The sequence below is a fragment of the Syngnathus typhle genome, linkage group LG8 (assembly GCF_033458585.1).
Source record: "Syngnathus typhle isolate RoL2023-S1 ecotype Sweden linkage group LG8, RoL_Styp_1.0, whole genome shotgun sequence".
Lineage (NCBI taxonomy): Eukaryota > Metazoa > Chordata > Actinopteri > Syngnathiformes > Syngnathidae > Syngnathus > Syngnathus typhle.
In genome coordinates, this window is record NC_083745.1 from 6,604,072 (window position 1) to 6,619,502 (window position 15,431).

The 15,431-nt window shown below is 40.1% G+C and overlaps 1 protein-coding gene across 1 annotated transcript in view; it reads left to right on the forward strand.

Moving 5' to 3' along the window:
- Nucleotides 1-258: 258 nt before the first annotated feature.
- hpse2 (heparanase 2) overlaps nt 259-15,431 on the forward strand; it is a 30,561-nt gene continuing 15,388 nt past the window's right edge. Inside the window, exons 1-5 of the mRNA XM_061285716.1 lie at nt 259-625; nt 1,408-1,562; nt 2,358-2,519; nt 13,633-13,806; nt 15,103-15,274. Coding sequence (XP_061141700.1) covers nt 351-625; nt 1,408-1,562; nt 2,358-2,519; nt 13,633-13,806; nt 15,103-15,274 — 938 coding nt within the window. The 5' untranslated portion in view covers nt 259-350. The remainder of the gene's footprint in view (nt 626-1,407; nt 1,563-2,357; nt 2,520-13,632; nt 13,807-15,102; nt 15,275-15,431) is intronic.

Below are 15,431 nucleotides of genomic sequence, written 5' to 3' on the forward strand. Positions count from 1 at the left end.
ATGGAGTCAAAGCAAAATACAAAGTCAGAAATAAATCCTGAAGTAAAAATAACTAGAAAAATACGTAAGTCACTTATCCTTACTTGTACTTCCTTGATATGACCTCCTTTCCTCCTCCCTCCTCTGCAGCCTCTCACAAGTCTTGCCTCTGAGCGCATGCGCTTTGGTGCGCACCTCCCAAAAACGACTCAGAGGGGCGGGTTGGGGTGTGGAGGAGGGGGGGGGGGTCGGTTTGAGGTGTCGGAGTGAGACAAGCGGACAGGAGGGAGGACAGATCGTTGGGGAAAAAGTGACCAACCTGCACAGTGATCTACATTCACACGCCTAGAAGAGTTCAAGCTTGTTCCAAGATGCAGAGAGCACATCAACGACCGTCCTGCTGGTGGCTGGCATCTTTGCTGCTGCCTGTCATTTACTCCTCTTTTTCCTCTTCTTCCTACTCTTCGTCCTCCTTCCCGACGTACCAAAGAGCGGCTGCCGGCGGGTCTCGGGCGGGCTTCCTGGGAAGGACCCTGCTTCTGCTGGACGTCAACACCCGCAGTCCCACCCGAGTGCTTAACGACAACTTTCTCTCCCTGCAGCTGGATCCATCGATCATCAGTGACGGCTGGCTGGTCTTCCTCAGGTACTTTTTGTGGAATATTTCTTAAACGAGTTCAAATTGTGTTGGTTTGTGGCGAGGAACATGAGAACCAAGTGCTCATCAGCGTTATTGCATTTGCACATCGTGAACCGCCCCCCCCCCAAAAAAAAGATTATCCAAAGATACTTTCTTAGCCAATTTGGAGAAACTCGTCTAGTGTTCATCTTTTCACTAGGTCCAGTCGGTGCAGTATATGAACATAGCAGCCCAAATGCTCCCCCGTTTTACAGTCTTGTAACTTTATATGAAAAAGAAGTTATGAAACATTTGGAAGTTATTTGACTATTTATTTTGAAGTTGGAAAAAAAAAATCAACACCAGACAATGAAACACTTATCCATGTTCAAAAAAATCAGCGGGAAGAAGCATTATGAAATCCTTCTCCGTGTACTGTTACATGATAGAGCCACTCACTAGTCATTAATGAACAAACTGTCGCAAAATACCCGAACAAGTAACATATATTTACAAATTTAATAATTACATTATCAGTTACACCCTCTTATTACTCCGCCAACAAACCCATGTAGAAAAAAAAAGAAGCGCCCAATAGTTATAGTTAAAAACACTCGCCAAACAAATAAACTATAAATAAAGTCGAATTTAAACAGCGGACTTTTTATTTGCAATAAAGTCTTTGTCGGATTGGAGTACAACACGCCAATTGAACTATCGCAAATTGTTGTTTTAAAAAACAAGAAAAGAAACCAATACTTTCATTGTATTTCCTAATTTATATTGACAATAAGCCTGTGCGCCCACAGCTCCAAGCGTCTGGTGACCTTGGCGAGGGGCCTGTCTCCAGCCTTCCTCCGCTTTGGTGGCAAGCGCACCGACTTTCTGCAGTTCAACAACCAGAAGAACCTGGCTAAATACCGAGGGCCCGGGCCCGATTACTACCTGAAAAACTACGACGATGGTAAAAATAAAAATAAAAACACACTTCAAATTTACGTTGTCACTTTATAGGAGCGCGCTTTTTCCCGTTTCGCGTTAATTCGACCAGTTTGCGCGTGTAACGCGCATGCTTGAATTCCTCTCGCTCAAAGTCGTGTACTTTTTGCGCAATTATATTTCCATTGCGCGCATGTGTTGGTATTTTGGGCCGCAGTTAAGTTAGCACATGAATTGGTCAATGTTGACTTTAATTTGATAGGATTAAGATATGAGTATACGCTGTATGAAAACATGTTTTCTTTTTTTTAATAGATTACAGCGCCTTTCCTAGTTGTGTCATTTCGTGCAAAGTAAATTTATAAAACATTATAAATGTATCTTCATCACGTAATGGTAAATAATTGTAAAGAAATTAAAACAATTACATTGAGTTGCTATGCAACAATGGTTTTAATATATGGGTGTATTAAAAGTAAAAGTGATTTGCGCATGTGACTCATTTCAGAAGTTGGGCTGTTGTAATCCAGCTTTTTTTGTGCCGTTCCACCCGTACTAAAACTTATACTGCCACATTCCCCAAAAAATGCATATTGGGTTTATTGACATAAAATTGCCTAGGTGTGAAAGTGATTGCTTGTCTATTTATGGCCTAAGCGAGTGAGAGTGAAGTCAGCTGGGATACACAACAGCTCAGCCATGACACCTAGTTTTTGTAAAGGTTTTGTAAAGTCCTTCATCCTTAATGAAAAAAAAAAAGATGTGAAAGACACAACCCTCCTCCGCTAAAGTCAAACTTTCACTGTTTTCTCGGCTGCAGATATAGTGCATAGTGACATTGCTATGGACAAGCAGAATGGTTGCAAAGTAGCAAGCCACCCAGATATGATGCTACAGCTCCAACGAGAGAAGGCGGCCAGCACACATCTCGTCCTCCTCAAGGAGCAACTGTCCAACATCTACAGCAATGTAACAATAACAGGTAAGAAATCCCACGCTCACTCGAATGTATAAAGTACGCCTTGTTCCAGGCACAAACATTACTTCTGTTGATCTAACACGTTTTGGACCTCTATGTATGTGCACGGAGAGGGTTCAAAGCATGCCAAAACTGTCAGCTGTCAGAATGACAAATGCAAATTGAAGAGCAGGAATGTGGGGATGGATAGGGTAGGAGAGGGGGCGTTTCATCTCTGGCTAGAAAACACACTGACAGTTCGGCCGGTTAGCATTGACCACAAAACTCTGAAATCCATTTTTTTGGTGGGCTGCCTTTCTTGTCTGTTTTTATGATTGGCTGCAATGGAAACTCCACAAGATGAGAACTTTGTATGCGGAAATGTCTGCTGTCTGTGGAATTATTGGGGAACACGTGTGGTGTTGCATTAATAGCGGAAACTTTTCCATGGTGTCTCTTTCGGGTTTGTTCAATGCATTTCACAACAAGTGGGATGGCACTTGTGTGAGAATCTTTGTGAAATAACAACTAACTTGCTTTGTATTCACTTTGTTGAAATAGACCAAAAATAAAAGGCAAATATGAAGTGTTATTCAAACGTGAGCATTGACGGCTTCATTCTGAAACATTGACGCTGAGTGGTATGTGATCATGCTAACGTCCCTGCTGCAGGTTACTTTGTTCCATCGCTCGAGCATTGTGTTTCTGATTGATTGCACTCGTGTCCTTTGAGACGTGCAACTATGATCGAGTGCTAAGACAAAGAGTGGAAGATTTATGCTTTAAAAAAAAATCGTTAGTATTCATCCAAAGGTAATTTATTATATTGACAGTAAATGTACTACAGAGCAGTTAAATCCGATTGAGCCCTTCCTCCTAGAGGTCACTTTGATATATTGCACTAATTAATCAATTGACACCTTAATAGTTACACTTTTGTTTTTGTTTTAATACTTTGATTAATTATTTAATTAGCATACAATTGTTTTCATACAATTTTCACAACAAAAACACATCAAATTCACATAGGTTGTCGTATATTATTACAGGTTAGCGTTATTGCACTTATGATTATTCTTTTATTGGTTATATTTAAGCGGTTGTACAATAACTTATTGTAGACATTTTTGTAAGTGAAAAAAGTTACTACAGATCTGATTATGGCAACACTCCGCAATTGTATATTTGGGCCCATTTGATTAAATGGTCAGCCAATTTAATTGGTAGATATTACCACTGTCATAAATCGATTTTATTCTGCCAAATATCCGAATTGGCACGTCCTAAAAAAAACCATAATGCCCTTTGCATTATTAAATCTCTGGGGGGAAAATATCTAAAGGTCAACCTGCAACATATACTGTGCTGAATCGTTTGACCTGCCACTCTACATTACTGAAGAATTTGAGACAAAATACTTTGAAAGTGAATACTGTCATTGTTTTCTTGGGGGTCATGATATTATATGTAGCTTAACTCTGTGTAATGAGGCTTTAGTCTTAAGACCTCACATCTTTGTGTTGGAAAGAGTAATAAGGGTGGGTCGGGGATTAAGGGAGGTGTTTAAAAATGGTCTGGTAACAATCAGTCGAGATCCTGTGTTGGTGTGTGTGCGAGCCTGTTTGTGTGTGTGAGTGAGCAGGTGTTGTTTTAAAGGTCCATTTTTAACTGTTCTCATTTTCCACTCACCACAGTTTGACTTTTGACCCAGGCTTGTTAGAGGAAGAGCTATCAATGATGTCATAGACACACACACACACACACACATACGTGCTCGTCAAATAGGCTGAGCCCAGACAAGGTCACGGTCGGTGTCATCTGGTATCTTTTTGCCGAGTCCGCCATCTCACACCTCTTCCCCAATGACCACACATGGGTTTATTGTTATCGCTGCACTGTATATTGTCATTTCATGTGAAAGTCCTTTGTTTATTTGGCTCGCCCGAGAATGAGGTGATCACTCTGTCAACCAGTCACCTCAAAGGCTGCGTCCGTGTGTTTAAGGCTCAAAAGATAACCTCGAGGAATCTGGGAACTTTATGTTCTGTTATTCTCGTCGTCCATCAAGATTTCACCTAAAGGGAATCTCCCAAGACCACGGAAACCTGTGAACCCAAGGGTTGGGCTGGGACCTTATCTCTAAGACATGTACATAATATATATTTTTGCTAATGATCCTGTTTGAACAATTATGGTTATAAATAAAAACACAATATTTTGTTGAACGAGTCAGCTTTATATCCAAATGTTTGTGAGAATTAAGCTCCTTTCCTATTTCTCTCATTCTCAGTCTGATCTCACATCGGCGGTATCATGTGACATGAACGTTTACAGCCCAAAATCAGTCATTAGGTTTAACTAAACATCTTACAGAGGACATGAGACACCAATACCCGAGTCTTGCCGTTTGAACTGACACAGAAGTGCAGCCGTCAACGCTATGAGCTTGATTGCCGAGAGCTGCCGGACCCCACTAAAGAGGAACATGACAAGAATGACAGTTCAGCTTTAGTCTGCACGTGTGGGGCTGAGCATCTGTGTGAGTTTTGGAAGAGAGACGGTCTTAATTTGCGGTACATTGAGTTTCTGCAATGGGCGGTATGTGAGAAATGCTTTTTCTACTTTTAGTTTTAGTCGTCTTTCCTATGACTACAAAAACATGAAATATTTGACATACTCTGACAAATGTGCAAGATTTAAAATGATTCCTCCAAGTGACAGGTGAGATTTAGCACTAAACGGTCATAAAGAAGCTAAGGGGCTGAAAACAAACAAACAGCAAAAGCATCTATTTGAGGTGGAAAAGTTAGGGGAATCTGTGAAGGGCTTGAACATATTGTCTTCGGAATGAACTGGCCACTCTCTATGGTCACATGGACAATCATCATTTTTTGTTTTTACGTAGTGCAGTGGCAGCGCTAGAGGAGGTGCCACGGGGGCACTGGGCCCCCTGAATTATGCATAGAACCTCCAGGTGCCAGACCAAATAATTGACTTTTGGGTATTTTCCAATTTTTACCAGATTTTCTGATTTTTTTTAATTTTATAATTTATTATGGGCCCACTGAAATATCCTTACCAACATAAGCAGTCATTTTATGATATTTCATTTGAGGACTAACCTAAAAGGTCCGTTCTTTTACAAACGCCTAATGATGTCTTTTATGACTCATATCCACCACATTTCAGACACCAACCAAAATGTTCTTGTATTTTCTGACGAGTTTATGATGGCGCTGACTGTTTCCTAGAGTCTAGTTGTTGTTGTTTTTTTCTTAATGTCAGCAAATCTGAGGCGGATCAACCTAGCGGAGGTAGTCCGACCTTCCCGAGATTGTATTCAATCTTTGGGGCTCCAATATATGAAATGTTATGTTAAGTTCAGCATGTCAAGATGGTGATTACTTCATATTTTGTTTACACTGTCCACATGGGCCTGCACGGGGCCAGATGTGATTGATTTTTCTTTCTCAAAGAATAGCCATAGTGTTTAAACCCCAGAGGGAAGCAATATGTAATTCCACGTGTTTGCAATATGTTGTGAGACAAGTGCCCAGCCACCTGCAAATAAATGCCATTTTAATGGCATGATGCATGGGATGTTTGAAAACTTTGTTTGGCCTAACACGCTTACATCACATTTGTCTTCCGAGAACCCATTTTGAGTCAGATTTCATGGAGAAAGTTTTCAATGAAGGTACAATATTGAATGTTCCTTTCTGAGTTTGGATCCCTTTTCTCGAGAACAATATTAACATATTGTTTTGAGAGGCCAAGCAATGTGCTCACTGTGCACTGACTTCCTAAATTAATTCATGAGGCTTTGCTTTGTTGTTGTTTGTTTTTTAATCACATTTGGAATTGAGCATTTTAAGCCTGCCAAAATAAAGTCCATATATTTCAGTAAACTCCAGCAAATGTTGCTTGCACAAGAGTTTGGCTTGTTCTTGTCAGGCCACTAGTGTATTCTCCCCTTTAATCGTGTTGTCTTCACTCGGAGCATATGGCTGGTTGGATTGTTCCACCTTCCCAGAGGCCATCTATCAATCTGTGGTGTCCTGCTGGGCTGGAGATTCACAGCCAGCTTTTCACTCCCAAACCAAGGGAGGGGGAAAAAATAGAAAAAGAAGAAAGGGGGAAAAAATGAAAATGGACTCCGATGGCAAGGCAGTCGAGAAAAGAACATTGGTCATATCAAGATAAATGAAACTATTGTAGTGCATTTTGCAAGGCAGCCAGAGAATGTCATATCTTTCAATTTCAATATTTAACTTTATACTACATTATACTATGTTAATCTTGTAAACCCAATGATTGTGCCGCGCCCTTTACCCCTAATCGCTAAATATGACGATACCACAGAGCATATATTACAATATATATATATAATCAGCAGACAGATTAATTGTTTTATCAAGCTACTAAGGTAACTGCAGTGCAAGCTAAACTCTGAATGTGTCAACAGTAAATTCAAACATATTGTAGTTTCTTGGATAGAGGTGAACTTAATGTCATTTTTTCATGTTGGTCAACAAAAGATTGTTTTTGCATGAATCTCAAGTTTAAGTGTGAAAGATAAGTGTGGAAAGAATTGGTTGTATTGAGTGACAAGGTCCTCATATGCTGAACGGATTGAGAAGGACCGTGATCAGACAGTCTGCGAGATGAAACGCCTTGAAATTTTATGACTCCATGAGAGTGTAATAAAATTTGCTTCAGTCAGGGGAGTGTAGAACAAAATGCAAAAGGGAAAACAAAATGTTACTTTCTGTGGTATATTGTGAAGTAATGTATTCCCGTATGGAGTTAACAAGACAGCTTGCAGTGGACCCCCCCAAAAAACCAAGGATGCAAGTGAAACCTTTTGCCATGAGTGGCTCGAGCTGACACCTCTAAGCAAGAGCAGATGTTTGACTAACTTGACTTGGCTATGTCTGCTCCACTGGCATAGTAGACAAACACTCTTAACCCGTGTCTTCTTACTGATGAATAAAACTATTGGCTATTAATGACAGCATTTCATTTAAATCTCAACGATTCATACTCCGCATGTACGTACATGTGTGCTTGGATGAATGTTCGGAGGAGTTTTAATTTTACCAAACCTTACTAGGTAAGTAGGTAGGACAATCTCATTCTTTTGTATGGCGTTTGTTTGAAATTCCCCAAATGTGGGAAAATTACTCCTCAAAAAACAAACAAACAGACAAATAGCCATGTCTCACTGAAACAGTTTACGGTTATCTTGCGACCAAAGATCTTCATACAAATGCGTTGACATTAGCTGGCGAGCAGCGTTCATCTGGCTTGATCCCTAAAGTCTTCCACCCCGCACAAGCCGCTATGTCCTCAGGGTTTAGAACTAATTCCTTTTATGCTGCTCGACTTTCTGTAATTGTCCTAACGCCATCTGTTGGAAAATTTAAGATTCTAGTATGCTAATTCTGCCTTTCTGTCTATGCTTCAAAGCTGTTTGCACTCTGTGTGTGTGTGTGTATGTGTGTGTGTGTGCGTGTCTGTGTGTGTCTGTGAGTGTGCACGCATGCGCGTTTGCGTACGCGTGTGTGTGTGTGCCTTTGTGTTTATTCGATCTGTCCATTCGGACCTCTGGCGGGAATACAAGCAAAACGCACGCACACACACTAATAAATCACTATTATTGACAATTATAGCAGCAAATATTTGTTTTTTAATGAAATATCTACATAGGTGTATAGAGGTGTGTATATATATATATATATATATATATATATATATATATATATATATATATATATATATATATATATATATATATATATATATATATATATGTGTATACATGTATTTATGTCTGTGTGTGTTGGCATGCGTATGTGTGTGAGAGAGTCCCGCCTCCCACAACAGCGAGCCAGTTGATTGACTGAATATTCCATCACACAGTGGACTTGCTCAGTAAATTATAAGACGGCAAAAATAATAAGGTACATAACAGACATCCGATTCTGGCAGTCTTTCCCCGAAAAAAGTTCACATCACGGCAACACACTATTATTCTTTTGACAGATCACTATTCATCCGGCTTTGTGTTTGGTACATTTTTTTTATCAGAAAATGTGTTGAAAAGTAGTCAGGAGTACACGGGGAAATGTAAAACACATTTATAGTTCATTGCTTCCAAATAATGGAACACGATTAAGAATGTGAAATAGAAGAAGCAGACGGCTGTGGTCATTTCTAATAAGGCGCTACTTTTTTTCAAACAATGATGCGGCTAGTTTTTGGAGTTTGATGAGCTACTGAACTTCACGCTGCCAATCCCAAACCTACCCCTTATCCTTTGTCTAGTCTTCCATTGTGCACGGTCACGAGATTGAACTCTTGAAAGCAATTCTTTTGGAGATTCCACTGTAATTACACGAAGGTCAAACGATTACAATATTCCTTGTTAAAGTCCCAGTGAACTGAAATGTTCCAAACGATTACACGCAGCAGAGTTTTTCCCGTAAGTTCGGAGGAACTGACAAAAGTAATTTGTTGAATGCGTACCATTAGGAAGTCATATTCACTGAATTCAAAATATTCTGCTATTTGAATCACAACACCCAAGCAGGCCAAGTTACATTTTAAAATAGTGAGTCTTATTTCAAAGTCAAAATCTGCTTTATTGTCAATTTCTTCATACAAAGAGTTCGAAATTTCGTTTCCTCCTATCCCATGGTGACAAGACCTATTACACATTCAAGTAAACAATACAAAAAGTTAAAATAAGAAGGCACATACAACGAATAAATAAGAGCAATGAATAAATAAGAGCAACTTGGTGGAAATGGTGCAATCGTGCATACAGCAGACAGTCAGTATAATAGCGCCTTGCAATTCATCCATTGAATTTGTGGGTTTCATTTGTTAGAGCTTCTGCTTGAATTGCTTTGCAGAATGTCATGATGGCCTCTCGCAGCTGCCACTTGGATGTGAACTGCTTCCCCGTCCTCGTAGATCTTTTCCTTGACGAGTTATGTACAGGGTTGACATCAGGAGATGAGGGGAGGGGAGGGCCACACCATGAGCTCTCTCCTTTTATGCTCATCAGAGATATCCCATGCAGCATGAAATTGTTCACTGATGAGAGGCAAGCAACCGTGGAAGGTCCAGATTAGAGCCGGGCGAAACTCGTCACGAGCACATGAGGAAAACCTGGCTCCAGAGTTTTATTTGTTAAGGTGTATGGTTGGAAAAAGTCCCAAATTTTTTCTTCAAGAACATCTGGATAGAACATCCTTCAAAGTGCTGGGCTAAATCCCAGTTTTGTCATAATGACTTGCTAGGGAAGTAGGACTTGGGAAGGAAGAGTTACGAGAGGCTCGGTTGAAGCAGGTGCCCCCTGTAGTGTTGGTCCAGTACCTGGCTGACTTTTGACAAGATTTACTTTTATGCCTGGTCTGTTTCTATGAGCACAGAATGATTGAGTAGCACTGATGTAATATTTTGAACTTACTCTATTTTATTTTATTTTATTTTGCAGTCTATTGATAGGGATCAATCATTCATCAAAATACTATTGTTGTCACAATACCAAACTTTTGACTTTAATAATGTACCAAAGATTATTCACAGTGATGTATTCAATTCTGTCTTTTTGTTTGTTTAATTCTGTTCAACAGGCCCACAAAGTACAGCAACAAATTATTTGTTATCGTTTTTCTCAAACACCCGGATACCGTGGTTACTTTCTAAAGGCTTACGGGAGGATCATCAAGTGGTAGCCCGTGGGCTCAATCTGGCTCGCCAAACCGTCCAATTTGGCTTGCAAAATAGAAAAAAATACATAAACAGTAAACATCAAACAGAAATGTTTGACCAAAATGTGTATTTAATTTTCATTTGAGGCTCCGGCCCTTAAGGTCACATGTCAGGTAAAATTCTGGCCCTCTGACAAATATAGTAGGTGATCCCTGGCTTATGTTTTTAATTGGTAACAAAACCAACAACATCCCACTCCAGCAGCAAATGGTTCTCATCCCACTTGAGTCCAAATCACGTAAAGGCAGCACATTTTATATTTTCCAAGTCTCTGTGTTTGATTTAAATGTCAAGGGCAGAGTATGTTAACATACCACATTGTTTAGGTAATGTGTCCTGCATCGTCTCATGCTGGGCATACCAAAGAAGTACAAACTCAAGTATGGTCCCTGCAAATTTAAAAATCAAGGTGATTTCGCTTACGTAAAAGCACACGCTCACAGTCGATCACCGTTAGAAAAATGAAAAACATATGCTTACCTTATAGCTGGCATTCTTTTAATCGACAGAAGTGGTTTGACCTGATTGGTTTGACTGGAATGGAGTCTTGCTGTTTGAAGGAAGAGTCCATGCTGTTAGCAATATGCTTGTGGAGTCGTATGGAACTATATTGGAAGCACATTTTGCCCTCTGCGCTACTCTCAACACGTGGTGTCACGTTAACATAATCTCACATCTTGTGATGCAACGCCTGAATATTACTGGACACCGTTTGATGAATAATCACATGACATCTTTGTAGACATGCTGCTGGATCATCTTGTTAAACATTGTGCTATTACCTTGCTCGGTGAATGCCTTCAACTTCTGGAGTCAGCTTGCACCTCTTGCACCAGTTAAAAACATCTGAGCGTGACATGGTTTTATCTCTGTGTGCCTCCACACGTATTGGCCACAACACTCGCTTGCACTTCCATTGCTACCATTTTCAGCAGCAAATTCAATGAGAGCCCTTTTTTCACTTCATTCTTTCTTTGACATATTTTTAAGCGAGCGATGGTGGGTGGCATTGAATAATTGATTGTTTATTATAATGGCAGTGCCTCTGCGCGAGTGAGCCTTTGAGGATATTTATAGAAGTTTAGCAATGAGGGATAACATTGACTGCTCAAGCGGGATTCTCTGCTTTCTATCAGATAGACAGCATGACATGATCCAGACCCAGCTCGCCGCCGCACACCGCACCCACACGCATGCAGCTTTCCGTGTTTGTCCTGCTTCGACAGGCTTTCACCAATTATCGTAAAACTGCTAAGTGACAACATCACATGATCTCAGAAAGGCCTTTATTGTGAGACAGGAATGTGCAATCATAGTTTGGACACCGATTTCAAAGCAATCGAATGATTAACGACGTTACTGAATGTATTGAGTCTCATTTGTTACTGCAGACATAAAAAAAAATGTCACTTTTGTGTTAGCGGGATTAAGTGCTTGTGTCTGTGTTTGTGGAACACTTCATCGTTTGTATCACATTGTCCTCGAAGACGGATTCACTTTAGCTTTGTCGTTTATCAAGTATTTCTCAACATTATCAGCTTACTAACTCACAGACACAGAGCTGTGTCCATGCACATGTGCACAAATTTACTCTTGTCTGACCGAGAACACATATTTGTAGCTTGAGGGCTCTCAAGTGTATGCATGTGAGAACTTTCATGTTGGCCCCAAGTGAGGGTGGAGTGCTCCAGCATTGTTTTCCCTTCGCAACAGAGCAAATGATGCCCTGCTCTTGGCAGGCGACAAATGAGAGCTCCACTTCACTGGCCAGTAACATTATCCCTTGTCTTCAGGCTAATATCTGTTGTTTGTGTTCTCAGTCCAAATAGAATCGATACCAAACTTTCACCAACAGTCTAACCAAGGATTAACGGCCATTAAAAACGGGAGCCCGTTCCCAGGGAATCGGGTTAGTCTTTGTCCCATTTACTTATCAATGTGTGTCCCCACATTCTTAGAAAAGTCCAGTGAGAATTTTTAACACAAAAAGGACTTTTTGGACAATTGCTTTGTTGCGTGACATCTGCGGGCCTCAGCAGCACATACACTGCGCATTGCTAAGTGCAATGTGAAAAGGACTTAAAGTGAACTTATTCAGCTTTTATATACTATAAGGTGGTGTTTTTAATTAGAAACACAATTTTGTACCCTAATAATGATTTAGATCCTTGTATTGTATTTTTTCCTGAGAATTATATGAACTAAATGGCATTAAAAGCGTTCCAACTTGCAGCTGTTCAAGTCACATTTTTGGATTAAAATCTTTAAGTCAATGATTGCCTGATTGAGAGTCAGAAAAACGGTGCCAGGCCTTTACGTTACTACACAACGTTCAATTGCTGCTTGTTTGTGGGTCTTACTGCCTTCAGTGTTCTCCTTCTTAACAAAAAAAAAAAACATGCTTTGTTGGTTTGAGATCAAACTATTTACTTGGCAATTGAACAATGATAGAAATCCTGCAGTTAAGAATTGCATTTACCATGATTGCAAAAGTAATGTTGCCACTTGGCTTTGGTTTTCAATAGAATATAATCAAATTGAATTGGATTTTATTGGTCCCAAATGGCGAAATATTTGTTCAGAGCAGCATATATCTTGAAAAAAATGCCTTGGAAAAAAATTTCAGCATATAAACACCAATAAATGTGCACTTTAGGCAATGATATTTAATGATGGATAAAATTGGATTACAGCAGCCAGCATATGTTTTCCTTTTCCCTCATTTTAACACAGTTTTCCAGTTAAAAATATCACTTGTGTTTTCATGTAGGGAAAAGGTGTTTTGAAATTGGAAATTAGAGGTGATCAGATTGTGTTTGACATTAAACGTATGCTGTATTTCTACATTCTACTTGCGCTCGGTGCAGACTGAAAGCGAAGATTCGTGATGCATGCTCAAAATATTATTTTCACAAAAGCAGCAGCGTGGAAAAGATCCCTGGCAACCCAATGCGCTATGCTTTTGTCTTCATTCCGCAATTTGGCGAGTTCAGCTCGTGTGGAACCCTTTGTCGAAGGCAACATGTAATGAGAAACAGACTAGTCAAGACAGTGGGTCATAAGTCAAGGTAATATTTATATTATTATAACAACTCAAGCAGATCACATTTCAAAACAAGAGTATGTACGTAACCCCCTATATTGCACAGAGAGCCACCTCATTTTGCACTGTCAGTATATACAACACTTCTGGCATCGTCATCGAGAAAGACGTCTGATTTTCATATGAACAAATCTGCATTCCATTCAGTCAATGTGATACTAAAATTAAATGAAAAGCATTTGATTGTTTGTGTTAGTACAATGGATGCATAAAAAGAATCAAAGTTACAACTGCTTTGTGGTTTTCTCCCAGCCAGATCTTTAGACAAATTGTACAACTTTGCCGATTGTGCTGGTCTGCACCTGATCCTGGGCCTCAACGCACTGCATAGAAATGCCGACAACTCCTGGAACACTTCTTCCACGCTCACTCTCCTCAAGTACAGCGCCGGCAAGAAATACAACATCTCCTGGGAGTTGGGCAACGGTCAGTACATCGATTTAGAAATATGACGGTCCAAGATGCGGTGGTATTCATGTCGCAGTCCGCCCTCGAGACAGGCGTGCAAATCCCACTAGTGGTGACGGTGGCTTTTACAAATGTATCCATTGTGCGAAAAAATAAAGCGCTGACATTATGAGCACAAATCATCATATGCTGTTTCTAGAGCTTCCAATTCATTACCAGACAACAAATAAAAATTGTTGTGCTTATTTGAAAGTCACACCAACATTATGTTCTCCCTTGCTTTTAAAAATTTGGACTGATCAAATTTTCACAAAAATGCCAAAAATGTTCTTATAAACAAAATATTTGGAACATCTATAAAGACATCCTCAACGGAGAACTTTCAAATAGTAGAAGTAACTTCAGCTGCTCTCATTTTTGGCAAGTGTGATATTCAGGCTATTGAAATCAACGATACTACTGAGAACATTTTGCAGCAAAAAAGGATTAAGATGATTTTTAAACATTAGCCCAGTATTTCAGGGGTTAATTGTAAGTTCACACAAGGAATGTGGAAAACCTGCCAGTCCTCATCTCTGCTTCTCACATAAATTGAGAAACAGCAGTGTACTCAACTCCCTCTTAATGCATAAATTGAGATGTAATATAAAAATCTCAATCATAGAATAGAAGGTGGCTGCTACCCAATTGGCGGCCGCTGCATAAACAATGTAATCGTCTACATTTTCTCTCTCAGTTAAAAATTACCTTGCTTACTTCTTGGTGATCTATATATATTTTTTCTCTGCGCAACGTCATACCACAAAAAAACCCACAACAGTTGTTCTGACCTTCCTGTAATGAACATTTGTACCACACTTAAGTTTTTTTTTTTTCCTTCCATTTTATTTTCATCTACCATCAAAGGTCCCACTTGAGCCTTTTTGTGTTATCCTTAGCGGTTGACTGAAGACCGTGCAGAATCCGTTGATTTGACCATGTCCAATCTTTCAGTGAAGACGTGTACCGTGGCAAAAGGAGCTGTTAAAAATAGATTAGACAGATTGTGCGCATCCACTGAACATTTATGGAGTGAAATCGCCAAGGCTGTTGCTCGTAAAACTGTCACGACCAAAACTCGTAAACAACAGATAAATATGTAGACACTAGACAGATAATAATGCTCTCATCCAACTTTAAACATGTCTGCTGTCATTTGGGTCAAACCAGTGCACTCATTGTGTTTGTTTGCTCATGACATTGAGTTCATCTGTCCACTAAGAGACCGGAATGCAAGGACAATAATGGTGTTAACCCCTACCCATCTCCTCCCAGAACCCAATGCGTACCGCAGCATGGTGGGCCGTGCCGTCAACAGCACCCAGCTGGCTCAGGACTACACTCAGCTGCGGACCCTCCTCCAATCTGTTCGCTACTATAACCGAGCTCACCTTTATGGCCCTAATGCGGGGAGACCCCGAAGGAATGCCATTCTACTTCTGGACGGGTCAGTCAAGAATACGTATGGTCTTGATACAGTTTCACTCGCACACATTTAGTGTTGATGGCAGGTTTGAGTGTCTCAGCCCCAAGTTGTATCATGTCAGCCTAAATGAGGTGTCACCCGATTTACAGCGTGTCGACACAACTTCTCACCTGCCGGT